Consider the following 26,100-nt stretch of genomic DNA (forward strand, 5'->3'; position numbering starts at 1 on the left):
ATTTCAGGGCTGGACAAAAGCAATTCCACTCTGCCGGATATTTGCGGGGGTGGATTGCGGGCTGGCTTCGGGGGCGTTTCGGGGACCCGGGCGGCTGGGGCGCAGTGCAGCGGGCCCGAGTGACTCACGGGGGCGGAGGGGGAAGGGGGGGATCTCCTTCCTACCTTGGCGGCCGGCGCGCCCCATACCAGGGTGGCTGGGCCCCGGGGCACCATCGCCCTTTTAAGGGGTTCCTTGAAACCGCGTCCGGGTTCCATGTTTGTAGCAGAAATTTGTGAAGAGGAAACTCCATGTTGTAACAAAGTTTCCTCCGCGGGCGTCTTTTTCTCTCTCCCCCTTTTTTGTTTTTTTCTCTCTTCCCCCCCCCCGTTTCCCCCTCCCCCTTTTTTCCTTTTTCTTGGGGGGGGCAATTTCCCCCCCCCCTCCCCGCCGCCCGGGCCGCCCCCGAAGTAACTCCTGGAGGCTCGGAGCGCGGCGGGAGGAGCCGGCGGAGGAGGGACCCCCCCAGCCAACCCTTCTGGTCTAATGGACAGTCAGTCCATCATCACCCAGGTTAGCAAGGAAGAGGTGAACACCCCTCTGCAGGAGAAAGGTAACTGCACCCCCCCCCGCGTGGGGGGCAGCGGCGCGTGCTTTCCACCCCAAATTGACTTGTGCAAAGCGGGCACGATTCCGGGAGGGGGGGCGCATGCTCCGCAGAGCGACCCCCCCCCCCCAGCCTCTGCTCGCCTCTGGGTCGGATGCCTCTGCTCCAGGGGGCTGCTCCCGTTACCCCCGCCCCCTTCCCGCAGCGCTCGGCGCTGTCTCCAAGTCCCTGGGCGAGCCCCGGGTATTCCCCGCCGCGCCCCGAGGTGGGGCCGATCGACCCAAAGCTCTGGGTGGTGGGGGGCATGAGGCGAGGGCTGGGCGGGTGCAAACCCGGGGCGGGGGGCAGGAGTTTCTGTCCAACAGCCGCCCCCCCACCGCCCGGTGCGTTGGTTTTGAAGCGCCCGGGTTTATTTTCAAGTGTTGCTTTTCTGCCCCTGGATCCAGGGAGGCTTCTCAGGCCAGGTCAGTAGGAGTCAGGGCATCGGGGGCGGGGGCGGTGTTGCAGCCAGGGGTCAGCCCCCCCCCCCCCCCGGTTGGAGGAGAAGCCACTGCCCCACTCCAGCGTCCTGGACTCTGCCCTGGTGTTTGCTCGGCCTGCGCAGGGCTCTCCAGGTCCTGGCCGGGGCGTGGGGAAGGGTGTGGATGGCTGGGGGTTGTTGGGGGTCACACCTGGCGCTGGGCACGGATCCCTGCCTGCTGGAGGTCTTAGAGCCACACTTGGGGGTCTCTGGCCACAGTGGGGCAGGTTGATTCCCTGGGCAGGTTGGAGGGGGAAGAATCGCAGGTGCTCCTCAAGGTCCAGGTGAGGGGGGTGGGTTTCTGAAAGGACTGACGCAGCCTTGTGGAAATAACCTGGCTCCCGCCTGGCATCCCAGCTCTGTCAGCTGGGCTTGTGGCCCAGCATGTCCTTAGGTGTCAGGGCGGAGGGAAGGGGCCATCGGTGCCCTGGACCCCCTTCCGCTGCTGGGCCGTCTCCTCCATGCCTGGGCACTTCTAGGGGTCTCCGGGCCAGGCCAGCTGCAGCAGGGAGGGGGTGGGATGCTGCTGCATGGGATCGGAGCTGTCCCCTTAGGGGCAATGAGTCTGGCCTGGTCTCAGCCGGGAGTGCGGAAGTGCTTGTCCAAGGTCTCCCCAGGCTGGCACCGCAATGGGCCAGATCATCGGCTGGGCACCGACTGTCAGGACACTTGCAGAGGACGGTCAAGGGCCAGGTTCTGATCTCGGCTCCACCGGGGTGAATCTGGAACAACTGCCCCGGACATACGCCGGGGGAACTGTTCTCCGGGGAATTGGGTTGGATTCACCCCGGTAGAGCCAAGATCAGAACCGGCCCTTGGGCTGTAGGTCGCTGTAGATTGGGACCTTGTTAGGGGAGGGGCTCGCCCTGGGTGAGGGAGGGCAAGGCCTGAGGTGCTGGGGCAGAGTTTCTGGTTCGGAGGATCTGACGCTGGGCTCTGGACTGGAGGATGTTGGGACTGGGGGCAGGGAGGGGGTCTTATTGCCTGTATCTTAAGGGGAGTGGGTCCAACACAGAGACCCCCATCCCCAGGTAAGATGCACATCCTGATGCCCAGGGAACATCAGAGGTGGGGCGGAGGTCTGGGAAGTGGACCCAGCCTGGCTTCTGCGGCTCGGATGTAGGGCATTTTGTCCAGCACCTGCGAAGCGCTCCCCAGGGCAGTTACATGGCAGGGTGTTTTCACCCCGGCAGCACAGAGGGGGAATCGAGGCAGAGAGGAGAGGGACCCCTGGCAGAGCGGGGATTGAACCTGGGTCCCTCCGAGTCCCAGGCTGCTAGGCCGTGCCACCTCCCTCACCTGGGCTCAGTCCTGCCCTGTGGCTCTTCTGGGGTCGGGGACCAGCAGGGGCTGGTGGCCGGACGGGGTCTCCTACCCTGACTTGGGGATTGATTTTGGGATTGACAGGTGTCAGTCTAACGCTGACCCGCTGGGAGCTAGGGGTGTTGGGAGCTTTCTGCTCCTCCTCTCAGCAGCCCCATGGCCTGGTCTGAGCCCCCTGCCCCCCATAACCTCCAGCCCCCTGGGTCTTGTGATGCCTTCCCCCACCCCCCCGCCCCGCCTTGCCTCTCAGCCATGGTTTTGTTGGCAACTGCGCCCCAGCGCCCCCTGGTGGTGGGATAGAGCTCGCCCCCCACCCCCTGCCTGAGATGATACTTGTGTGCAGCCCCCCAGCTCAGGGTAATAATGCCGGCGTCTTGGCCCCGTGCTGGATCCCTCCGGCCGGCAGCCCTGACGCCGCCCCATCTGCACGTCCGGGGAAGCGGAGGCCCGGTCTGTGCCAGGATCCCAGCCTCCGGCGTCGATGCGGTTGGAGCCTGAGCAGCCAAAGCAGCGGCTGAAATCCCAGCCGGGACCAGGCTGGAGGGAGGGAGAGGGGCAGGGACTTGCTCAAGGTTTCAGGGGCAGCAGGGGCCTGGAGGAACGGCAGGGGTAGCTGGACCCCCCCCCACTTCCTGAGCGCTCAGCCCTGGGGAGCTGGGGGGCGGATCCTACCCGGGGGAACAAGTGAAAATGAGTTTGCTGGGTCTTGGCCTGGTCCCTAGTAGAGGGTGAGTCCACAGCACAACTGCTGATGGGTTCAGCGCTACTGACTGGTTTCTGTACAGGCAGGGCCATGGGCTGGGCTAGCAGGGGCTGCGGGTCGAGGGTGAGGGGCACCGGCAGAGCTGGGGGGAGGAACCCAGGGCTGGGCTAGCAGGGGCTGCGGGTCGGGAGTGAGGGGCATCGGCAGAGCTGGGGGGAGGAACCCAGGGCTGGGCTAGCAGGGGCTGCGGGTCGGGAGTGAGGGGCACCGGCAGAGCCAGGAGGACCGGGAGCTCCCGGTGACTGACCACATGGTGCTGGGTTTGTTGCTCTCCGTGCAGCTGCTCGGAGGCTGGCGTCGTCTCCCCGCAAGCAGGAGCGCAATGGCAGAGTGGTCGAGGACTGAATGCGGCACAGAGACTGGGGGGTCTCCCCAGGGCAGAGGAGAAGCATGTGGCGGCCGGGGGAGGGATGACGCTTGCCTAGCTGTGGCCGGAGCTGTTGTGTGGGGTTATTTTCCAGGCCTGTTAATGGGAAAATGCCAGTGAAACTCCTACAACCGGCAGCCTCTGCCGTGGCGGAGGGAGGGGAAGGGGAATGAACGCGGCCAAACTTCTCCCCCTTGGTGTAAATCCCAGACCCGATAATCCAGATATCTGTGCAACATTTTAACTTAACCCGCAGCTCGCTATGTGTCCAGGCTGCCCCCTGCTGGCTGGAGTCAGAGCTGCTGATTTGTGTGTCATACACCTATACTGCTAGCCACCCCTGGGGAGTCTCCTTCAGCTCTGGCGGCAGGGAACTGAGTTTCCCAGGTTGGGGGAGCTGAGTCTGCGCCAGCTTTTGGTGTGAAGTCCTGCGTGTCGGGGGTGCACAAACCTGGCTGGTTGCAGATTCCTTGACTTTTGGAGTTAGGCCGTGGTGCTGCTAAGCTCTGGGCTGTTTGCCTGGGAGCCTGTAGGCCCAGGGGGAGGGAAATCCCATCTCAAACATGCCCCATGTGCTGAGATCAACTGGGAACAACCACAGCTCTCCTGATTTGCTGCTGCTAGCCACTTGCCTGGACCGCTGGGGGGCAGCTGTGCGTGTTCTGGGGGCTCTCGGCTGGGCTGACCGGCCGCTTGGCTGGGGAGTTGCGGATCCGTGGAGCTGGTGGGAGATGCCGGCTGTTCACCCGGCAGGTTCAGTCCAGGCTGAAACGCTGCTGGAGCTTGTTACAATCGCAGTGTCCTGGGAACCTCCCCATGGGGGCTGGGAAGTGGCCTGGGTCTCACCGTGTGCTTCGGCCAGGGCCTGTTCCCTGCCCTCAGGATTCTCCAGAGTCTGGTGCACTGGTCGGTCAGTGTCCCGACCGCCCGTGGGGGTTTTCTACCTCATCTGTGTGTGTGTGTGTGTGGGGGGGGTCAGCTCCGCACCCTCGAGATCTCACTCTCAGGGGCCTTCTTCACGTCGGTCCATTTCACCCCCCTCTTCCTCCCTGCCCCTGAACAGTGCCCCCCAGCACCCTGTCAATGTTTCTGCCTCTGTCCATTCACCCACTAAGTCAAACGCCTTTCCCACGGCCCCTTTCCTGGGCTCCACCCACACCGGATCTCTGTGCCCCCAGCACCTGCCCGGGGTTCGGCCCATGTGGCTTCAGAGGGGGCATGCCAGTAACCCTGCGGCCAAGGAGCATCCTGGAAACACTCATAGGGTGCTCAGTCTGATTCGTCAGTTTCCTGCCATCAGCGTTCCTGCCACACAACTGGCGTGGGTGGCTGTCCACAATGAATTAACAAACTAACTGGGGGAGGCGTTTTGGGGCCTCCGCCCACAATGCCAGATTGGCTAGACTTTCCGCTTCAAACCACCAGAGGTTGCCCTGACCTTTGTCATCAGTAGGGTTCAGAGTCATTAACATTGTGGGATGAACGGGAGGGTTCGTGCTCCTCCCAGGGCCACCATCCCTCTGCAGCCTCAGGGAGATGCTGCAGCCCAAGAACAGGGGAAACTTATTTGGAGCTTGCAGTTTCCGCCAGGACAGAGGTGGCAGCCGGAGGAGCTGGTCCTGGCAGCCGGAGGAGCTGGTCCCTGCTCCCCGGTCTCGCTGCTGGGAACCCCTGGAGCAGTTCTGCCGTGTTATCTGCTCGGCTGGGGGAAGGGGTAAGGGGGACACCTCTTGTTCCTTCCTTTGGCAGCAGCTGCCCCCTGTGGAAGCCGAGCAGAGGGGGCGTCACTGGGGCTTGTGGGGTCTGACTGGGCTGGAGGCACGAGGAGGGGGGTACACTTCAGCTTTTGGCTCAGCAGCAGAGAAGCCCTGGAGTTGGGGCTCAGGGCGGGCACAGGCTGGGATGGATCTCTGGGCACAAGAAGGGTGAACCCCCTGCAAAGGGGGCAGGGGTGGGCATGGAAGCGGGAGGAGGGTGAGCACAGAGGAGAGGCTGGAGATCGGGGGAAGGGCAGAAGCCATTGTCACTAGGCTGGGCACAGGCTGGAACTAGCCTGTACCGGCTGCCAAGGCCGAGTGATCTGTGCCCCGGTGGGTCCCTGGCACTTCTGAAGGGACCTGGAGCTAAGCCAGGCCCTGAAGGTCAGAAAGGGGCCTGTCCCTTCCTTCCCCGTCCTGCCCTGGCCTCTCCCTGACCTCCCGCATTAAGAACGGCTGCCAGGGCTCTGCCCTTGCCCCACGCCCACTGGCATGTGAGCGGCTCCGGGCCCAGGGCACAAGAGCAGCGCCGCGCACTGTGGAAATGCAGCCACTTCTGGGGAAGGGGGATGCGGCAGCTGCTTCACAGCCCCCGAGCGAGGCTGCACAAGGGCTCAGGCTGGGGAGCGAGCGGGGACGGAGGGGGCTGGGTGGAGCCCTTGGGCAGGGCAGGGGCGGGGTTCATTGCAGGGGCCGGTCCTTGCTGGGAAGGGCGTGGGTGGAGGCAGGTACAGAGAACCCTGGTGTCCTGGCCACGGTTCTCCCCAATGCCCTCGGTTGAGTGCATCTTAGCCCAGGCCCCCCCAGCCCCCCAGGGGGTAAAGTGAGCAGAGACCCAGCCCAGCCCCCGTAGGGGGCCCCAGTCTGTATCCAGCCTGCAGCACCAACTCGGCTGCAGCCTTGGTGGCAAATGCCAGGGGCTCAGCGTCGCCTGAGCTGGGCACGGCGCTGGTCTCTCTTCAGGAAGACCTGACCCTGCAGAGGGACATGCCCTGGGGCTGGGCCGGCAGGGGGCTGCGGGTCGGGAGTGAGGGGCACCAGCAGAGCTGTGGGAGGGGGGGCTCAGGGCTGGGCTGGCAGGGGGCTGCGGGTCGGGAGTGAGGGGCGCCAGCAGAGCTGTGGGAGGGGGGGCTCAGGGCTGGGCTGGCTGTGGGCTGCGGGTCGGGAGTGAGGGGCGCCGGCAGAGCTGTGGGGGGCTCAGGGCTGGGCTGGCAGGGGGCTGCGGGTCGGGAGTGAGGGGCGCCAGCAGAGCTGTGGGGGGCTCAGGGCTGGGCTGGCAGGGGGCTGCGGGTCGGGAGTGAGGGGCGCTGGCAGAGCTGTGGGGGGCTCAGGGCTGGGCTGGCAGGGGGCTGTGGGTCGGGAGTGAGGGGCGCTGGCAGAGCTGTGGGGGGCTCAGGGCTGGGCTGGCAGGGGGCTGCGGGTCGGGAGTGAGGGGCACCAGCAGAGCTGTGGGAGGGGGGGCTCAGGGCTGGGCTGGCAGGGGGCTGCGGGTCGGGAGTGAGGGGCGCCGGCAGAGCTGTGGGAGAGGGGGCTCAGGGCTGGGCTGGCAGGGGGCTGCGGGTCGGGAGTGAGGGGCACCGGCAGAGCTGTGGGGGGCTCAGGGCTGGGCTGGCAGGGGGCTGCGGGTCGGGAGTGAGGGGCGCCGGCAGAGCTGTGGGGGGCTCAGGGCTGGGCTGGCAGGGGGCTGCGGGTCGGGAGTGAGGGGCGCCGGCAGAGCTGTGGGAGGGGGGGCTCAGGGCTGGGCTGGCAGGGGGCTGCGGGTCGGGAGTGAGGGGCGCTGGCAGAGCTGTGGGGGGCTCAGGGCTGGGCTGGCAGGGGGCTGCGGGTCGGGAGTGAGGGGCGCCGGCAGAGCTGTGGGGGGCTCAGGGCTGGGATAACAGCTCTGCCGGTGCCCCTCACTCCCGACCCGCAGCCCTGAGCGCTCGGCTCCAAGGACCCTCTTGGGCAGGGTTCTTGGCCCTGCTGGGGGGGGGGGCGGGGGGGGCGGGGGGGCACTCATCCTTGGGATCAAAGGTCGAAAGCAGCAGAAAACCAAAACAAAGCTGTTGTCGTGGCAACTGCCAGGGAGGTGGCCGGCAGAGACCCTGGGGCGGGGCCGGGGCGGGGAGGGGGGTTTCCCGGGCTCTCCCCGCGCTGGGGCTCGGTGTGGGGGGCGTTTAGAGGAACCCCCTTGGGCCGGCCGGTTCCCACAGCCCGTGGAGCCCGGCCCGGGAGGCACCTGGCTGCCGGGTCAGGGCGAAGCTGCTTGTGCCCGTTTAGCAGCGGGGGGCGTGTGGGCAGAGACGGCTGGGGGGGTGGGAGGGCGCAGGCCTGGGCCCCCGACATCCCTGCCCTGCCGCCAGGGGGCACGCGCAGGGCACGCGGGCACAACCCGGACTCAGCCGCCCACGCTGGTGGCCTGCCGGTCGATCCCTGGCTGCGGCGTGTGAGTGAAGCCCGGGGCGGGGGCTCCGTGGGGGGCGCTCCCCCCTCGCGGGCAGGGCTGGCCCCCGTGCGGCGCTGGGGGCGCTGTGCTGCAGGGAGTGGGGCGCTCTCCTCACTTCGGGGCGGGGAGATCTCCCTTCCTGGGCAGGGGGGCAGGGGGGCGGGTTATGCTCTGGCAGCTGCTGCCTTGCCACCGAGATCTGTGGGTCTGGGGCCGGGCTGCTGGGTGGGCCCGTTCGGCCGGGGCGTCGCCCCAAGGTGGGCGCGGCCGGGCTGCCGCCCTACGTCCCCGCTGCTGGATCTTCTTGGCTTCCTGTGCTGCGTGGCTGTTACGTGGCCGCCACGTCCCTCCCCAGAGGTGGCTGCGTTTGTGGGCCGGGCGACGGGCATCCCGGCCGGGCGGCGTCACCCATTGTCCAGACGGCGCCAGGTGGCCCTGCTGGAGGGGAAGGGACTGGGCCGGGGCTGGTGGAATCTGCTGCTGGTTAATAATTTGCCACTTCCCCAGGACTCCACCCTGCCCCTCCCCTGGCGGACAGGCTCCTGGGCAGCGTTTCCAGCCTGCCAACCCCCTCCCCTCCCCGCTTGTGAAGTCTGTTCCCTGGCCAGTGCCAGCCAAGCCCCTGGAGAAAATCTTTGTTCCCATCCGCCCCCCCGAGGGAGACGGGGGGCTGCGGGAGCGCCCCAGGATTGCCCCGAGTTCCTGGGGCTGTCCCAGGGCACAGCTGTGAGCCCCCCCGCTCATTGCCCATGGTATCATACCCAGCCCCGTGCCAGGAGGCCCCTAGGGGAGTCACACTCAGACCCTGCGTGGTGGGACCAGGAGTCTGCCCCTCGCCCTGCTGCTCCAAGGGGGTCGCTCGGTACCCCACGAACACGCCCACCCCTGAGGGCAGCCAGCACTAACCAGCCCCCCCCCCCCCCCGATCTGTCCCACGCTCAGCATCTCTGGTGAGGCCAGCGCAGGGTCCACTGCCCTCTGCCCCTCCAGGGTCCCGGCGGGGCAGGTGGGTGGCGTACCCCTGGCTGTGGGCGACGGACAGAAGGTGCCAGCCGATGTGTCTCAGCCTGTATGGTCGCTCACCAGAGCGGCTGTGTTACTGGGGGGGGGCTGTGCGGCGTGGGCTGGTTTGTTATTGTAGGGTCTCCCATGGGCTGGGCACACCGGTTGGTTGTGGGGATGCTGGGGAGGGGGGGCAGAGCAGGGGAGGAGCTGCGTGGCTGGGGAGGTTATTGATCAGCCGGGACGCCGGCTGGCGGGAGTCTTGTGAGTGGAACACCTGGATCAGCTGGATCGATCGGCCTTCAGCTGTCGTTGGGACTGCGCCGATCACAACACGGCCGCCGTTCTTCTCGCACCCTTGCCTTTCTCCTCCACGTTCGGCCGACACGTTTATCAGCGTCATCTTCCCGTCTCCTTGGAGGCCGAGCGGGTGGTCTTTGCTGTTCTCAGCGGAGTTAGGGGACCACGTTTGGTTTCGTGGCTGCACGTGCGTGGGCCGGCGTGGGCCGGCGGGCGGGGTGAGAACCAAACGTCTCTGTCTCCAGGCCAATGGGGGCGGGGGGGGGGGGCGTTAATTTTTCAGTTTTCTGCGTCGGTGTTTTGCAGGGATCTGGGGGTTTGGCCGAGCCGATGGCGCCTGGCCTGGCCCAGGGCAGCTCAGCGTCCCCCTCTAGGGGTGAGGCTGGCAGAGGCTGGTGCATTCGGCGCTGCAGGTCCCGGGTTGGAGCCCAGCCGGTGCCCAGCGCGAGGCGTCGTCACAAGCCCCAGGGCAGCCCGGGCGGGTTTGACGGGGAAATGCAGCCAGCAAGTCCGAGCCCGGGAGGCCCCGATCTGTGTGTCCGTGCGTGTGTGAGCATGTCCACCTGTGCGTGTGCTTGTGTGTGGGTGTGCCCACGTGTGTGTGCATAAACCTGTCCCTACAGGGGGCCCAGGCCGTGTACTCACACACAGCGAGTGTGCTCTGCAGGGGTGAGTTTGTGGGTGGCCAGCGGCTCTGGCCCCATGGAGGCTGCATTCCTGCGGGCCTCTCTCTAAATATTTGTGCGTTCCCTGCGTCGAGGACACACAATCCCGCCAGCCTGCGTCAGCACTCGCCCGGGTGGTTCCTGCACCAGGCCTGGCTCCCACCCAGGGCCAGGAAGCGCGGGCTGGCCCGGTGCCAGGAGCTGATCTCGGACCCCAGAGGGGCAGAGGCGGCGAGCTGGGGAGGCCGGGACTGCGGGGGTGTCACCCAGCAGCCACCCACCGACATCCTATCCCCATCGCCCCGGTGCAATGACCCCTCGCCCAGACGTGGCCATGGCTGGCATCTCCGGGGGGCAGCGGGAGGCTGGGTTGGATCCCCGGCTGGCACCGGTCACGCCCGGCCAGGTCCTCATGCCAATGCCAGGGGAGGGCAAGAAATCGGACACTGGGTGAATCGCAGGGGCTCCCGTTCCGTCATCCCCATTGCAGGCAGGGGCACGCGCCAGCCATCAGCTCCTCCAGAGACTTTCCCCTGGGGAGCCAGGCGGGGTGCGGGCTGGGCTGGCGTAGAGGGGAGGGAGATGCCAGGGTGATCTGGCGTGGGGGCTCCTGCTCGTACAGACTTAGCCCCGTGCCCGTGGAATGGCGCGGCTGGCCTGGGTGTGTGTGGGGGGGTGTCCTTGGCCTCCTCTCCCCCTCCCCACCCGCTGTGTCCTGGCCACGTGGTCCCTTCAGCTGCGGGAGGGAGGGGCCAGCTGGGATTTCAGGGGCGTGGTTGCAGTGGGGTGGGTGGGAGGCAGGTGCGGGTGGGATTGAGCCCTGTTCGATGGGGCTCTCTCGGCCCAGGTGTGAGCAGCAGACAGGCCCTGGGCACGCGCCGGGTGGGTCTGAGCCCCGGGACGGGGCCCAGGGCCGGGTTTCAGGCCTGGCTGTCTCTGCCCAGGGGCCAAGCACCTTGTCCTCGCTGCCCGTTGTGCCCAGGGGCTGGGACCCTGCGTGGGGCTGGCAGGGCCTGAGCGCTCCACGCAGCCGCAAGAGGGGGCCACGGGGGGTTAATGTGCCTGGAGGTGAGACCGGCAGGGTCACTGGCCCGTTCCCAGCTCGCTGCAGGGCAGGGGAAGGTGGCAGAGGGCAGGTGCCAGCAGCCCCCTGTACCCAGCGCGGCCCGAGCTGCTCCCCTCGCAGCCCCTGCTCGCCCAGTCGGCACCTGCCATGTGGGCTCAGAGGAGCCTGTGACGAGGGGCTGGGGCTTGCCGGCCCGGCGCTCTCCCCTGCCGGTTGCCAGCCAGGCTGGCCGGGGCGGCTGGAGTCCGGCAGACGGATCAAAAGGAATCTCGTTATCTCTGGCCGGATTAAGCATGTGGAGTGATCGCCTCAAGTGGATTACGCAGGAGAGCGGGTTAATCCAGACCTGGAGAGAGTCGCGGGGCAGCCGGCCAGCCGGCAAGTGCCGGGCGCCGCACAGGGGTCTGTGGGGATCTGCAGCCCGGAGAGCGAACGGGGGTGTGTGGTGGCGGGGGGCGCTGAGGGGCACGTTGGAGGAGTTGAAGTTGATATTATCAATGCGGGGGCTGCGGGTCGGGAGTGAGGGGCGCCGGCAGAGCTGTGGGGGGCAGGGCTGGGCTAGCAGGGGGCTGCGGGTCGGGGGTGAGGGGCGCCGGCGGAGCTGTGGGGGGAGCCCTGGATGGTGGGGGGCTGCGGGTCGGGGGTGAGGGGCGCCGGCAGAGCTGTGGGGGGAGCCCAGGAGGGGGATAGCAGTGCAGAGATGAGGTTCCCTGTGGGAGAACCTTGCCCAGTCCTTGGCTCAGTCCCCCCCTTCCACAACAGCGCGGGGGGGGGCCGCAGGGGGGCAGGCACCTTGCATTGGGCCTGGCTCTGCCGGGGGAGGGTCCGATGCAGCTGCCCGCAGGGTCCCAGCCTGGTGCCGCGGCCTCTCCCGCTCCCTGCCTTGTGCACCATCCGGGCAGCTTCCCCCTTCCTGAGCCTGTCGCCCCCCTGGCTGTACCCGGGCTGGGGGTGGTGCCCATCCCCACGGCATCCCGGCTCTGCCTCACACAAGCAGCCGGTGGGAGGCTGGGGGAGGGCTGGGCGCCCGTGGCCCAGTTTGGAGACACTGCATCTGCCCCGTCCCGTGGGCATTTTCTCTCGAGCCCTTGGCCACGCCAGCCCCACACATCACCCCAGAGCCAGGCTGTGTTCCCTGGCCCGTGGGGAAGCAGGGGGCAGGGGCCGTGCAGCTGGATGGGGCCTGGGGAGGGGAGGACACAACCCACGCGGGCAAGGAACAGGGCGATCCCGAGGAGAGAACCCGCCGGGCGCGGCCTGGGCTCCTGCCAGCGCAGGCAGCAGCTGGAGATGTGGGTGTCACAAAGGGCCAAAACTTGCCCTCGTTTACACCAGGAGTCCTGCCCCCTGCTCTAGCCACTAGACCCCACTGTCCCCCCAGTGCCGGGGATAGAACCCAGGAGTCCTGGCCCCAGCCCCCTGCTCTGGCAGTTCTGCAGGGTGACTTGTCCTGTCCGGCTGGGCGACCGCGGGACTGTAGGGACCGGCTGGGTGGTGGGACCTGGGCCCTTGGGCCGGGGCCGGGGGCCAGGGGCTGGTCCCCAGGGGCCAACAGCGCCTGGCTTCGTGCTCCTCCCCGCTGCTGGTCCCAGGAGCCAGCCCCCCCCAGCCCCCCAGCACATGATGGCCCCAATAGACCCGGATGGTGACCTGGGCGCACCCCCTACCCGACCGTCTCTGGCACCCACCTGCCACACACCCCAGGGCACTTCCCATCCCCCCAGGGTGCCCCCCAAGACCACGCTCAGGCCAGCAGGCAGGGGGAGCCCCAGGCAGCCCTTAGCTCTGCCCCCTATCAGACCCCCGGCCCAGCCTCCCCTCTGGGGGTGGGGGGTGCCCGCCTCCATGGGAGCATGCTGCAGGCAGGCCGGGCACCAGGAGGGGTGCCCGGGGAGGGAGGGAGAGTCCGGGGGGGGGGGCACGCCGTGTGGATTAACCCCTTCCCCGCCTGTGCCCCGCAGGTGCTCCCAGGCCATCGCCGTCCAAGAAGCCCCGGAACCGCAGCATCTTCCAGTCCCTCTTCTGCTGCCTCTGCCATGAGGCCTCGGACCCCGTCCCGGTCAACAACAACGCCCCGCTGCTGGTGGAGGAGAACGGCGTCGTGCCCAAGGTAGGGGGGCCCCGGAGGCGGACAGGGGGGCCCTTCTCTGGGTGCCCCCCCGCCCGCCCGGCCCCCGCTCACGAGAATCCTGCTTCCCAGGGATGAGCCCCGCGGCTGGCCTGGCTCGGCGCCCGCCCCTCTGCCCACCTGGCCGTGCCAGGCCCCACAGGGCCTCGCCCCCGGGGAACCCAGCAGCCCGAGTGCTGGAGGCTGCCCAGACGGGCACATGCCCCCCCCCCCCGTAACCTCTCCCTCCTCGTCCCGGCCCTTCAGGACCCTGTGCCAGGCCTGCCCGCTGACCCGCTTTGGCCCACAGCCCCCCTGGGATGAATGGGGCTGGGGGGGCACCAGGCTCCCACGAGCATCTCCTTTGTTGGAGTTGTTGCCTCTGGCAGCCCCCCACCCCGCCTGTGGGGCCATCGCTCCCATCCCTCCCCCCACAAAAACAGGGATCCCCAAGGGCTCTGGGATCTGCTTTGGGGCAGTTTCCCTCGTGCCCACCCCCCCCTTCCCAGGGATGATAAAGCTTTGGGAAGGGGCCAGGGTCGTGCCCCCCATCAGCTGGGGCAGGGGCAAGCCCCGATGCCGGCACAGCACAGGGCAGAGGCAGAAGCCAATGCTGGGACAGTAGGGGACGGCACCGCGTGGGACCCAGGTGTCCTGGGGAGTGGCAGGGGAAGGGATAGCTCAGTGGTTTGAGCATTGGCCTGCTAAACCCAGGGTTGTGAGTTCAATCCTTGAGGGGGCCATTTAGGGATCTGGGGCAAAAATTGGGGATTGGTCCTGCTTTGAGCAGGGGATTGGACTAGATGACCTCCTGAGGTCCCTTCCAACCCTGAGATTCTATGAAGACAGGCAGCAGGGTTACTGCGGTTTTCCCCGCCCGCCCCCCAAGCCAAAGGCTGTCCCTCCCCCAGGGGTCCCCAGATGCCGGGGCCCAGCCATACTGGCCCAGGCCGGGGCAGGGAGTGAGCAGTGACCCTATGCCCCGGCGAAAGTGGAGGGGGGCAGAGTCGAGTCACCCGGGGGAAACTGAGGCTTGGCCTTGGGGGTTGGTGCCCCAAGGCTGGGCAAAGTGCCAGGGGGTTTTTAACGGCCACGTGGCCTCAGAATGGGAGTTTGACACCTCAGCTGGAAACCAGTAAATCCCCCAGCCCAGTCCCTGCCAGGGGAAAGCGCCCCTGCTGACCCCCACCCTGCTCCCTGCAGAACATTGCCCCCTAGAGCCCCGCGGGGGCATTGGGGCCAGCCCTGAGTGGGAGGGGAGCGCGCCCCCTGCTGACCCCCACCCTGCTCCCTGCAGAACAGCGCCCCCTAGAGCCCCGCGGGGGCATTGGGGCCAGCCCTGAGTGGGAGGGGAGCGCGCCCCCTGCTGACCCCCACCCTGCTCCCTGCAGAACAGCGCCCCCTAGAGCCCCGCGGGGGCTTTGGGGCCAGCCCTGAGTGGGAGGGGAGAGCGCCCCCTGCTGACCCCCACCCTGCTCCCTGCAGAACAGCGCCCCCTAGAGCCCTGCGGGGGCACTGGGGCCAGCCCTGAGTGGGAGGGGAGAGCGCCCCCTGCTGACCCCCACCCTGCTCCCTGCAGAACAGCGCCCCCTAGAGCCCCGCGGGGGCATTGGGGCCAGCCCTGAGTGGGAGGGGAGCGCACCCCCTGCTGACCCCCACCCTGCTCCCTGCAGAACAGCGCCCCCTAGAACCCCGCGGGGGCATTGGGGCCAGCCCTGAGTGGGAGGGGAGAGCGCCCCCTGCTGACCCCCACCCTGCTCCCTGCAGAACAGCGCCCCCTAGAGCCCCGCGGGGGCATTGGGGCCAGCCCTGAGTGGGAGGGGAGAGCGCCCCCTGCTGACCCCCACCCTGCTCCCTGCAGAACAGCGCCCCCTAGAGCCCCGCGGGGGCTTTGGGGCCAGCCCTGAGTGGGAGGGGAGAGCGCCCCCTGCTGACCCCCACCCTGCTCCCTGCAGAACAGCGCCCCCTAGAGCCCCGTGGGGGCTTTGGGGCCAGCCCTGAGTGGGAGGGGAGAGCGCCCCTGCTGACCCCCACCCTGCTCCCTGCAGAACAGCGCCCCCTAGAGCCCCGCGGGGGCATTGGGGCCAGCCCTGAGTGGGAGGGGAGAGCGCCCCCTGCTGACCCCCACCCTGCTCCCTGCAGAACAGCGCCCCCTAGAGCCCCGCGGGGGCTTTGGGGCCAGCCCTGAGTGGGAGGGGAGAGCGCCCCCTGCTGACCCCCACCCTGCTCCCTGCAGAACAGCGCCCCCTAGAGCCCCGCGGGGGCACTGGGGCCAGCCCTGAGTGGGAGGGGAGAGCGCCCCCTGCTGGGGGAGCAGTCGCTCGGCCATGGGCAGGCGCTGTGCGAAGGGCCAGGATTTCCCCAGGGCAGCGTTCTCCTCATCCCCAGGGCGCGCTGGGCCGGCCCGCGATGCCCGGAGCTGGGCAGCCCTGCCCGCGCGGCCCACGTAATCCCCGGTTTTGCTCTAGGCCGATCAGCCCTGACTGCGGCCGCCAGGTTTCAGAGGATTATTGGCTCCAGCGCCCGGGGCAGCCAAAGGCAGCCGGCGCCCTCTGGTGCCTGGCTGCGCCATCGCGGCTCCCCGAGCTGAGCCTGTTCTTCCCAGCCAGGGCCGGCTCAGGGGGCTGCAAGGGGGCTGCACGGTGCCGCCCCCGGGACCCAAGGCCGGTGTGCGCCTGGCTGGCCAGACACGCGTGGCAGCAGTAAGGGTTGGCATTGCTGAGGAGCCCCCGGTGCAGCCACCTCTGGGGTGCAGCTGGGGAGCAGCCCACGGCAACACCAGCCGGCTGGTCAGAAAGGGCCGAGGGCAGCGGGGCTGGGGCAGCATGTTCCCTACGGCCAGGGCCCACGTTTAACCCCCAAGCAAAGAGGCTCTTCCCCCGACCTGTTCCCCAGCCTAATGGGTCCCTGCTGCTGGGAAGTTTAGGACAGGAAGTGAGAGATCCGGCGGGGGGATGGGTGGGGCGGAGCTGGGCTTGGCCCAGGAGCCCCCATCCCGTGGGCTGGGCAGCCCTGCTCCTCGGCCGGGACATGGTGCGGGGCCCTGGGCTCACCCGCCTCCTGGCCCATGGTGCCCACTGCCAGCCGGATACTCCAACCCCCCCACCCCCGTCGCCCTCCCCCAGGCCGCTGTCAAGTACCTCCTGCCCGAGATCAAACCCCAGGACGCCAGCAAGCTGTGCGTGGTCATCGACCTGGACGAGACACTGGTGCACAGCTCCTTCAAGGTGAGTCCGTGTCCTGGGCCCCCCATCTTCTCTCCTCCCTCCCGGCCTGCCCCTGTGCCCCCCTGTCCTCCCTCCCCCCTCCCGGCCTGCCCCTGTGCCCCCCTGTCCTCCCTCCCCCCTCCCGGCCTGCCCCTGTGCCCCCCTGTCCTCCCTCCCCCCTCCCGGCCTGCCCCTGTGCCCCCCTGTCCTCCCTCCCCCCTCCTGGCCTGCCCCTGTGCCCCCCTGTCCTCTCTCCCCCCTCCCGGCCTGCCCCTGTGCCCCCCTGTCCTCTCTCCCCCCTTCCGGCCTGCCCCTGTGCCCCCCTGTCCTCTCTCCCCCCTCCCGGCCTGCCCCTGTGCCCCCCTGTCCTCTCTCCCCCCTTCCGGCCTGCCCCTGTGCCCCCCTGTCCTCTCTCCCCCCTTCCGGCCTGCCCCTGTGCCCCCTGTCCTCTCTCCCCCCTCCCGGCCTGCCCCTGTGCCCCCCTGTCCTCTCTCCCCCCTTCCGGCCTGCCCCTGTGCCCCCCTGTCCTCTCTCCCCCCTCCCGGCCTGCCCCTGTGCCCCACTGTCCTCTCTCCTCCCTCCCGGCCTGCCCCTGTGCCCCCCTGTCCTCCCTCCCCCCTCCCGGCCTGCCTCTGAGCCCCCCACGTCCTCCCTCCCCCCTCCCGGCCTGCCTCTGAGCCCCCCACGTCCTCCCTCCCCCACCCCCGGCCTGCCTCTGAGCCCCCTGTCTCCCTCCCCTGCCCGGCCTGCCCCTGTGCCACCCACATCCTCCCTCCCCCACCCCCGGCCTGCCCCTCTGCCCCCCGTCTCCCTTCCCCGTCTGGCCTGCTCCTGTGCCCCCCGCATCCTCCCTCCCCTGCCCAGCCTGCCCCCCATGTCCCATTGTCCTCGCTGCCCTGCCCACCCAGTGTCCCACCCCCATGTCCTTCCTCCTTCACCTGACCTGCCCCTGTTCTCCCTCCCCTGTCCAGCCCATTCCCCTCTGCTCCACCCCCTACTCTCCTCCACATGGCCGGGGGAATCCCAGGGGGACGGGGAGGGCGTGGCCAGGGGAATCCCAGGGGGATGGGGAGGGCGTGGCCAGGGATGGGGGGTGAGGGCATGGGTGGGGGAATCCCCAGGTGATGGAAGGGGCCAGGGGATCCAGGGGGACAGCGGGGAGGGGGCCTCCTCCCTCTCCCACACTGACGCCTGTTCCCTCCGCAGCCTGTGAACAACGCCGACTTCATCATCCCTGTCGAGATTGACGGCATCATGCACCAGGTAAGGGAGGCGCTCTCGGTCGGGGGGCCCCCACCCGTCACCCCCGTGGGGGATGCCAGGAGCTTAGCCCCTGCTGGGGAGACCAGGGCTGCTGGGCACCGAGGGGCTGGGCACCTTGGCATTGGAGCCAGCGCCCTTTCCGTCCCCCAACCCTGGGGGTGCCCAGCCAAGGAAGGGGGACCTCAGCCCTGCTGGTTCCAAGAGCCCAGGAGGGGGGGAGCGACCTTGGCACTGGGACCATGGTGCTGCCTGGCTCTTTGGGGCCGCAGTCCCCCCCCACTCCACCTTCCCCCTTTGTGGGGGGCGGGGCTGGCAGCCAAAGGTTTCCTGCTGGGGGGAGCCCCGGGCTGAATTTCCCACCATCTGGCGCTGTTCAGCAGGCAAGTCCCTGCCCCGCACGGAGGCCGGCGCCGGGTTCAAGTAATCCAGGATAGGCTGTGGTCTACGCAGTCGGCCTGTTCTCGATTACTTGGCACCGGAGCCGGCCGGCAGCTTCGGGTGGAGAAGCCGGAGGGACGCCGCCCAGGGAGCCGCAGGGCGCCCGCTGCTGCAAACGAGCTCGGGGCAGGGCAGGGCTGGCGCCTCCCCCCACCCCCTAAGCCTGCCCCAGGCTCTTCCCCAGCGCAGGGGCCAGCAAGGGCTGCGGGGGCGCCTGGTAAGGGTCCCCCTGGATCGGTGGGGGAGGGCTCCCGGGGGGTGGCAGCCGTTTGGTGGCCCGTGGGCAGTGGGTCTGAGGGGGCTCAGTCCCAGGGGCCCCATCTCGCTGGGCGCTGCCCACCTCCAGCCCCACGGCTGCCGGCTCATGCTGCCCCTCCCCCAGGTGTACGTGCTGAAACGCCCGTACGTGGACGAGTTCCTGCAACGCATGGGCGAGCTCTTCGAGTGCGTGCTCTTCACCGCCAGCCTGGCCAAGGTGAGCGCCCGACGCCAGGCAGCCTGCGGGCACCGGCTGCGCCCTCCCTCCCAGCTACAGCCCAGGAGACGGGACTCCCGAAGCCTGGAGAGGACCCAGGAGTCCTGGCTCCCAGCCCACCCTACTCTAACTGCTAGTCCTCACCCCCGTCCCAGAGCCCGGAGAGGACCGAGGAGTCCTGACTCCCAGCCCCCCCCACTCTAAATCACTAGCCCCCACTCCCCTCCCAGAGCCCGGAGAGGACCCAGGAGTCCTGGCTCCCAGCCCTGCCCCTGCTCTGAATCACTAGCCCCCACTCCCCTCCCAGAGCCAGGATAAGACCCAGGAGTCCTGGCTCCCAGCCCACCCCACTCTAAATCACTAGCCCCCACTCCCCTCCCAGAGCCAGGAGAGGACCCAGGAGTCCTGGCTCTAAATCACTAGCCCTCACTCCCTCCCAGAGCCCAGATAGGACCCAGGAGTCCTGTCCCCTGATCAGTAGACCATGCTGCCCCTTCAGTTCAGCCATTCATCGCGCCCCCTCCTCCCCAGTGTCCCCACAGTGCTTCGGGGATGGGGGGTGCCCAGAACCCTGCACAATGGCTTTGGGGCTGGGGCTGCCTGAGTAGGGACCCCCGTGCTCTCAGGGTCCAGGACGTGTCCCCCGTGGAGTGGGACCCCCGAGTCCCCTAGGCCAGCAGCCAAAGGGCCCAGGGCTCGGCCGCTCCCCTGCTCCCCTTTGGCCGAGCCTGACCATGTCCCCCCCGGCCCCCCAGTACGCGGATCCCGTGGCCGACCTGCTGGACAAGTGGGGAGCTTTCCGGGCCCGCCTCTTCCGCGAGTCCTGCGTCTTCCACCGCGGCAACTACGTCAAGGATCTGAGCCGTCTGGGCCGGGACCTGAGCCGCATCCTCATCGTGGACAACTCCCCTGCCTCCTACGTCTTCCACCCCGACAACGCGGTAGGTCGCGGGGGGGAGGAGGGGTCCGCGGGGGGCAGCTGCGGTGGCTCAGGGTGTTCAATGCTTTAACTGGCTTTAACGGGGGCCTGGGTCAGATGCGACGCTGATCACAAGCGAAACGAGTTCGGGGGGGTCTCATCCCAGTGATTCGATTGCTGCATACTCACCAGAGGGATGGGTTATTGGGGTAACTCTGTTCACGTTGTCCCAGGGCTGGGCTAGCAGTCAGGAGTGAGGCGCACTGGCTGAGCTCTGTGTCTGGGGGGAGCCCAGGGCTGGGACAGCATCTCCCTACTGGAATGAATCGGCTCTGCTCAGCTGTGTGTCATATGCCCTGTACTGCTCGCAGCAAATGGGGAGTCTCCCTTGGGCTTTCGGAGCAGCGTTCGAGTCCTGCTGCTGATATGAAATGCCGGGTGGCCCCAGTGGGCAGTGGAGAGAGGCTGCTCCCTGGTGGTCACAGATTGGGAGGGGCAGGGTGACTGGAGAGCTCTTGAAGGCTCAGAGAGTCCCCAGCTGCCTCCCCCACCCCCTCTCCCTGCCACTCGCTGCAGGGAGGTTCTGGCAGACGCTGCTTTCTCAGAGCTGGCGGCTGGCTCGCTCCCATCACACTGGCCTCTGTCCATGGGGCGCTGGAAGAGCCACAATTATCCTGGGGTTTTGGCACTGGCCCACTGGGCCCCTGGCCAGCCGGCCTTTCCTTTCCCCTTAGAGCTTCTGAGTGGGGGGGGGCACTCGCTTGGGGACGGCTCCCTTGGGGCTGGCCCGACGCCCTGGCAAATCCGGGCTCTGCACGCTGTGTGGAGGGATCCCTCCCCCCAGGGCTGAGCTGCAGCTGCCTCTGGGGTGGGGCCTGCAGCCACCGTGCGGCCGTTTGGGACAGAAAGCGAAAGCGGCTCCTGTCTCCAAGGGACGCAGCAGGGCAGATTTCGGGTGGCAGCCCAGGATCTGATTGGCCGGGATGCCAGGTTAACGCCCCCCGTGGCCTGGCTGGCTGGCACAGCTCGCAGGCACAGAAAGGGGGCGGGCATTTCTGGTGCAGGGCTGAGAGTGCCGAAGGCGCCCGTCTCCCAGCATGCCCTGGGGCAGGGCGCCGGCTCCACGGCCCGCTCCTGGCTGCGTGAGGCTGGAGCCCCTGGCTGAGCCCCCAGCAGGTTTGCCCAGGGACCCCTGCGAGGGCTGGCCCTGCCCCGTGCTGCCTAAGCACCGCGCCCGGCTAACCTCCCGGGGGGGGTCTCTCGGCAGGTGCCGGTGGCGTCGTGGTTCGATAACATGGCCGACACAGAGCTCCTGGACCTGCTGCCTTTCTTCGAGAGACTCAGCAAAGTGGACGACGTTTACACAGTGCTAAAGCAGCACCGGACTAGCAGCTAGTGACCTGGGGCCGGGCGAGAGGCCAGCCTGGCGCGATTCCCCACCCCTCCTCCGGCCGGCCGCCCCACTGATCTACCCACAAGCCCCAGCGCCAGCCTGCAGCTTCTCTGGGGCGCGGAACGGAGGCGGTGGCAGGCGGCGGAGGGGCCGGGCGGGGAGCCCCGCGTGGGGCTCACACCCGCCGGGCATGGGGGAGACGCCCGGCTGCATCACTCGAAACCAGCCTCAAGCCTGGACCTTTGTCGTCCCGTAACGGTTCTTCTCCTGTAAACTGGGGAGGGCCAGAGGGCAACAGAACCACGGCCCGGTCCCCCCTGATTGGGCTGGGGGGTCAGAACCACGGCCCGGTCCCCCCTGATTGGGCTGGGGGGTCAGAACCACGGCCCGGTCCCCCCTGATTGGCCTGGGGGGTCAGAACCACGGCCCGGTCCCCTCTGATTGGGCTGGGGGGTCAGAACCACAGCCCGGTCCCCTCTGATTGGGCTGGGGGGTCAGAACCACGGTCCGGTCCCCTCTGATTGGGCTTGGGGGTCAGAACCACAGCCCGGTCCCCTCTGATTGGCCTGGGGGGTCAGAACCACGGCCCGGTCCCCTCTGATTGGGCTGGGGGGTCAGAACCACGGCCCGGTCCCCTCTGATTGGGCTGGGGGGTCAGAACCACGGCCCGGTCCCCTCTGATTGGGCTGGGGGGTCAGAACCACGGTCCGGTCCCCTCTGATTGGGCTTGGGGGTCAGAACCACAGCCCGGTCCCCTCTGATTGGCCTGGGGGGTCAGAACCACAGCCCGGTCCCCTCTGATTGGGCTGGGGGGTCAGAACCACAGCCCGGTCCCCTCTGATTGGCCTGGGGGGTCAGAACCACGGCCCGGTCCCCTCTGATTGGGCTGGGGGGTCAGAACCACGGCCCGGTCCCCTCTGATTGGGCTGGGGGGTCAGAACCACGGTCCGGTCCCCTCTGATTGGGCTTGGGGGTCAGAACCACAGCCCAGTCCCCTCTGATTGGGCTGGGGGGTCAGAACCACAGCCCGGTCCCCTCTGATTGGGCTTGGGGGTTAGAACCACGGCCCGGTCCCCTCTGATTGGGCTGGGGGGTCAGAACCACGGCCCAGTCCCCCCTGATTGGGCTGTGGGGGTCAGAACCACGGCCCGGTCCCCTCTGTTTGGGCTTGGGGGTCAGAACCACAGCCCAGTCCCCCCTGATTTGGCTGGGGGGCTCAGGACCATGGCCCAGTCCCCCCTGATTGGGCTGGGGGGGCTCAGGACCGTGGCCCAGTCCCCCCTGATTGGGCTGGGGGGGCTCAGGACCGTGGCCCAGTCCCCCCTGATTGGGCTGGGGGGGCTCAGGACCGCAGCCTGGTCTGCTCTGATTGAGCCAGAGGGTTTCAGGACCTCAGCCCGGTCCCCTCAGCTGGGCCAGGGGCTTTCACCAGCCCCATCTCGCTTGCCGTGGAGGTGGGAGAGGCAGGTGGGGTTGGTTCCAGGAACGCAGTCCAGAGGTACTTAGCCATGGGGGACAGAGACCCCATCACCCCCCGAGTGCAGGGTGCAAAGTGCCCCCAGGAGGTGGGGGAGGGGGCATTTTTGCCTGCTTTGCCTGGATGGGAATGACTCCTGTGGGCGAAGGGAATTTGCGGGACCTGTGACCCACACGACAGCTGGGTCCCAGATCCTGCCCCCTCCAGAAGGCCCTGGGTTCCTGTTACCCACTGGTGGGGTGCGGGCCCCTTTCCAGGGGAATCCTGCAGGGAAGGGGGGGCAGGAGGGGCAGTGCCAAGTGCTGGGGCCTGCAGGGGTGTTGGTTGCGTGAGGGTGGGCGCTGAGCAGAGGGGGATCGGTTCCCCCAGCAGGGCTGAGAGCGGAAGGACGTGGGGAGAGATGGGGGGAGGAAGGTGCCCTAGAGGAGCCGGAGGGACTCACAGAGACTGTGGGCTAGCGGAAAGGAGGCGGGGCTAGTGGAAAGGAGGCGGGGCTAGCGGAAAGGAGGCAGAGGGTCTGAGCTGAGAGGAGCTGCTGGAGTAGCCCAGGGGTCCTGGGGAGGAGGGTCGCTTGGCCCCCCAGGCTCCAGGCACAAGGGATGGGCACTAAGGCGAGATTTCCTGGGCAGCTGTTAACCCTTTCCCTGCTGGTTATATGGCGGGTGCCCCCCCGCCAAACGGTTCTCACTTCCCCATCTCCTCTGGGCCTCACAGGGAAATCAGATTTCTAGGTGCCTTGGGACTGGGGCCCATTGACCTCTTGGCTTATGCAAATGTTGCCTTTCCCTGCAGTGCATTGTGGGGCTTTAACCCCTCTCCCCGAGGAACTGCCATTGTGGCTGTCAGAAGCCATCAAGGCGCCCCCGTGCTGTGGTTGGATAGAGCAGGCAGTGAGCTGGGCCATTGGGTTGAGCCCACCTCAGCCCTGGACAGGATGGAGGGGGGCGGTGGGATCGCCCCAGGGGAGTCTCGGCTGGCCATGGCAGGCAGCAGCTCTCCTGTCTGAGGGGCTGGGCCTGCCGGCCCGTGAGCTCCCTGGTGGCCAGGGGCTGCTGCATTCCCAGCAGATGAGGTGGGAGGCTGCAGTGACACCAGCGAAGAGCAACTCCATGGGCCTGATTTAGAGAGAGACCACCTGTGCCTGGAGGGATGCCCCTGTCCCCTTAACTCTGCCCTTCCCCAGGGAGCCAGGCCTGCAGGGGTCACACCCGCGGAAACAAGCAACGTCTCTGACTGCAGCTGTGGGCAGGGGGCTCCTTCCTCTGGGATCGTGTCTGTCTCTTCTTTAGTGCCTTCAGCCCTCCCTGCCACTCTCCAAACGGTTGTGGGGGGCAGATTCCCTGGCCTTGGGGCTGGCTCAAACCTCTGCCTTCTCAGTGTTTAGATCCCTAAATGCCCCCAAACCAATCCCTGCCTGCTGGGGGGCGTCCTGTAGAGACTGTGCCTTGGGACACCGTGTCCCGCCCACCCCCCACCCCCTAACCTCTGGGGGGCCGAGGGGCTGATAAATTGCACTCCCAAGGAAACCTTGGATTTGCTCACCGCTGCACGGAGGTTAGTGGTGCTAGCCCCACCCCCCGTAAGTGGGGCAGTGGGTTGGTTCAATGGCTGTTCTGATGGGGACGGGGGTCTCCCTCCTCCCCCTGCAACCAAACTGCTCCCCACCTCCCAAAGCTTCAGCTCTTACTTTGGGTTCAGGGGAGCAAGGATTTGGACTGGGGCAGAGGGAGACTCTTCCCCCCAGAACCGATTGCCCCAGGGCTGCATTCAGGTTCATTGGAGACCTGCTTTGCATTTCCCTCCCCCAGGCTCCCCACAAGACCCCCTTGTGCCCCACACCGCTAGGGGGTGCCGTCCAGAGATAGCGCCCCCTTTCTATGGCCTTAACTGTTTTGTATGCGAGTTGTTCTCGGCTGTGCCTTGCGGTGGTGGCCGTCCACACGACGCTGCTGCTGATCTCTTTCGCCTTAGCTTGGGGAATGTCCCTCAGGGAGAGGTCTCGGGGGGTGGGGGGCAAGGGCAGGGGGAGTCATGTATTTTAACCGGGCACATTTAGCTCATATAAATATGTATCATGTGTATATATATTTTTAGGGAAAGCAACGGCGACACAAGTCACCAGAGGATTTTTACAGCTCGTATTTTTAACGATGTTCCTGGGAGATGGTTATTTTTCTGGGCGGGGTCGTTCCTCGTGTAAAGAAGCAGGGAGGGATTTGGGGAGGGGGGTGGGTATTTTGTCTGCCGGATGATGTCTGTATTGGATGCACGCAACCCTTCTCCAAATGCCTGCCCGTCCCCCCAAGCCCCAGGGGGTGCCCAGGGCCTGAGATCCAACCGCCTCCATCTTACAGTGCTGGGTTTTCAAGGAAAGTTTTAGCTCTTTAAAATCTGGGCCCTTTGTGTGGTTTGGTGGTTTTCCTCCCTGCTTTTATAACCGCCAGGTGAAAAAAACTGGGGTTTGTGTGTCAATTTCACACCTCCAAATTTGTCTGTTCCCCATACACATCTATCAATCTATCCCTATACACCCCCTCTATCTATCTATCCTCATACACCCCGTCTATCTATCCATCCATCCATCCACATACACCCCTTCTATCTATTGATCTATTTATCCATCCATCCCCATACACCCCTTCTGTCCATCTATCTATCCTCATACACCCCTCCTATCCATCTATCTATCCCCAGTCACCTCTTCTATCTATCTGTCTGTCTATCCATACACCTGTTCTATCTATCTATTGATCCATGCACCCCTTCTATCAATCCATACACCCCTTCTATCTATCTAGATATCTATCCATACACCCCTTCTATCTATCTATCCATCCCCATACACCCCTTCTATCTATCGATCCATACACCCCATCTATCTGTCTGTCTATCCATACACCCCTTCTATTTATCTATCGATCCATACACCCCTTCTATCTAATCTATCTATCTATCTAAATTAGCCAAAACCTGGTATTTCTGTCCTATGGGAAATTCAGAGATTTTTGAAATTTCGTTTCTTCCAAAATCAGGGCGAAGAGTTGAGATCTCAGACGTTGTCACAAACCAAAGTGTTTGGACCGATTTCGTTTTGACTGTATGGGAACGTTTCATTTCCATAGGGTCGAAATGTTTCGTTCAGCGTCTCAGACAAGGTTCTAAGTGGACTGTTGGGCTAATTTCCCATCAACAGCTGGGGTGAACTCGATATGTCCCCTCGGTGGAGAGAGCTGAACCCACTCCAGTGGGGGGCACTACAGAGCCATCGGCGCCTCTGCAGCACCCCCACCGGGGCAGCATGAATTCTGATTCCCTTCACTGCGGGATTCCCCCTTTAGGGCCGCGGCCTCTGCCCGGTGCCCGAGTCTGACGCCCACCAGCTTGGCCTGAGCATCTCGATCTGGCTTTGTCTCTGTCCCCGTGGAGCCGCCGGAGCTCAATCCTGCTCCCTTGGCGGGCCTGGGCCTGACTGGCTGTATTGTAAAGCCCAGCACTTCCCTGGATCAGGAAAAAGCAATCCGTGGCCCTGTTGTGTTGATTGCCTGGGTTGGTTTCATGCCACTGAGGTGCCACCCTGCTACCACTGCCCCCTGCTGGGCGCCCCCTGCTTTGGCAGGGCAGGGGCAGTTTTGTTTGGTGACTGCCAGGATGTGGGGAACGCCCCGGCACTGGCGTTTGGAGAAAGGGCTGCGGGCCTGCGGCTGCTCGTGTCTTCACTGTGTATCTGTTGGGTAAAGAGACAACCCATGAGCGAATCGCAGCTATGGGAGAGAGAGAGAAAAACCCGATCAAAGTGCCTTTTGTGTGATTAAACTGTAAAATAATCTTTAAAGGAAAAAAAAAATACCGTGAGAACCACCCTGGTTCTGCTGTGTAGTGATTCAGCCACCAGCCCTGGGTGTGCCCCCAGCTGGAGGGGAGGAGATCTGGGGGGGCGTGTGTGCGTGTGTGAGTGACAGAAAGACCCCCCCCACACACACTGCATGGCATGACCCCCCGGGGGCAGAACGGTGTGTGCTAATGTGTGTAGTTTACTGCCCCCAGCTGG

The 26,100-nt window shown here is 66.6% G+C and overlaps 1 protein-coding gene across 2 annotated transcripts; it reads left to right on the plus strand.

Annotated features, from left to right (window-relative positions):
- The first annotated feature begins 240 nt into the window (after nt 1-240).
- Nucleotides 241-25,910, plus strand: CTDSP1 (CTD small phosphatase 1). 2 transcript variants are annotated; one of them, XM_073304954.2, is made up of 7 exons: nt 241-592; nt 12,736-12,884; nt 16,007-16,108; nt 17,294-17,350; nt 18,171-18,263; nt 19,019-19,204; nt 20,450-25,910. In XM_073304954.2, the coding sequence occupies exons 1-7, from the start codon at nt 526-528 to the stop codon at nt 20,576-20,578; spliced, it is 783 nt and encodes a 260-aa protein (XP_073161055.1). In that variant the 5' UTR covers nt 241-525; the 3' UTR covers nt 20,579-25,910. The 2 variants fall into 2 exon arrangements, with proteins under 2 accessions (XP_073161055.1, XP_078710884.1); XM_078854758.1 differs by lacking the exon at nt 241-592 and adding an exon at nt 10,535-11,212.
- The last annotated feature ends 190 nt before the right edge of the window (nt 25,911-26,100 follow it).

Source organism: Lepidochelys kempii, chromosome 11, assembly GCF_965140285.1.
Source record: "Lepidochelys kempii isolate rLepKem1 chromosome 11, rLepKem1.hap1, whole genome shotgun sequence".
Taxonomy (NCBI): Eukaryota; Metazoa; Chordata; order Testudines; family Cheloniidae; genus Lepidochelys; species Lepidochelys kempii.

Excerpts from the sequence above, each read along its gene's own strand:
- CTDSP1 (XM_078854758.1), top strand. The coding sequence starts at position 10,765 with ATGTGCCTGGAGGTGAGACCGGCAGGGTCACTGGCCCGTTCCCAGCTC. Across the intron at positions 17,351-18,170 it reads TTGACGGCATCATGCACCAG|GTGTACGTGCTGAAACGCCC; the intron begins GTAAGGGAGGCG and ends CCCCTCCCCCAG. Across the intron at positions 19,205-20,449 it reads TCTTCCACCCCGACAACGCG|GTGCCGGTGGCGTCGTGGTT; the intron begins GTAGGTCGCGGG and ends GTCTCTCGGCAG.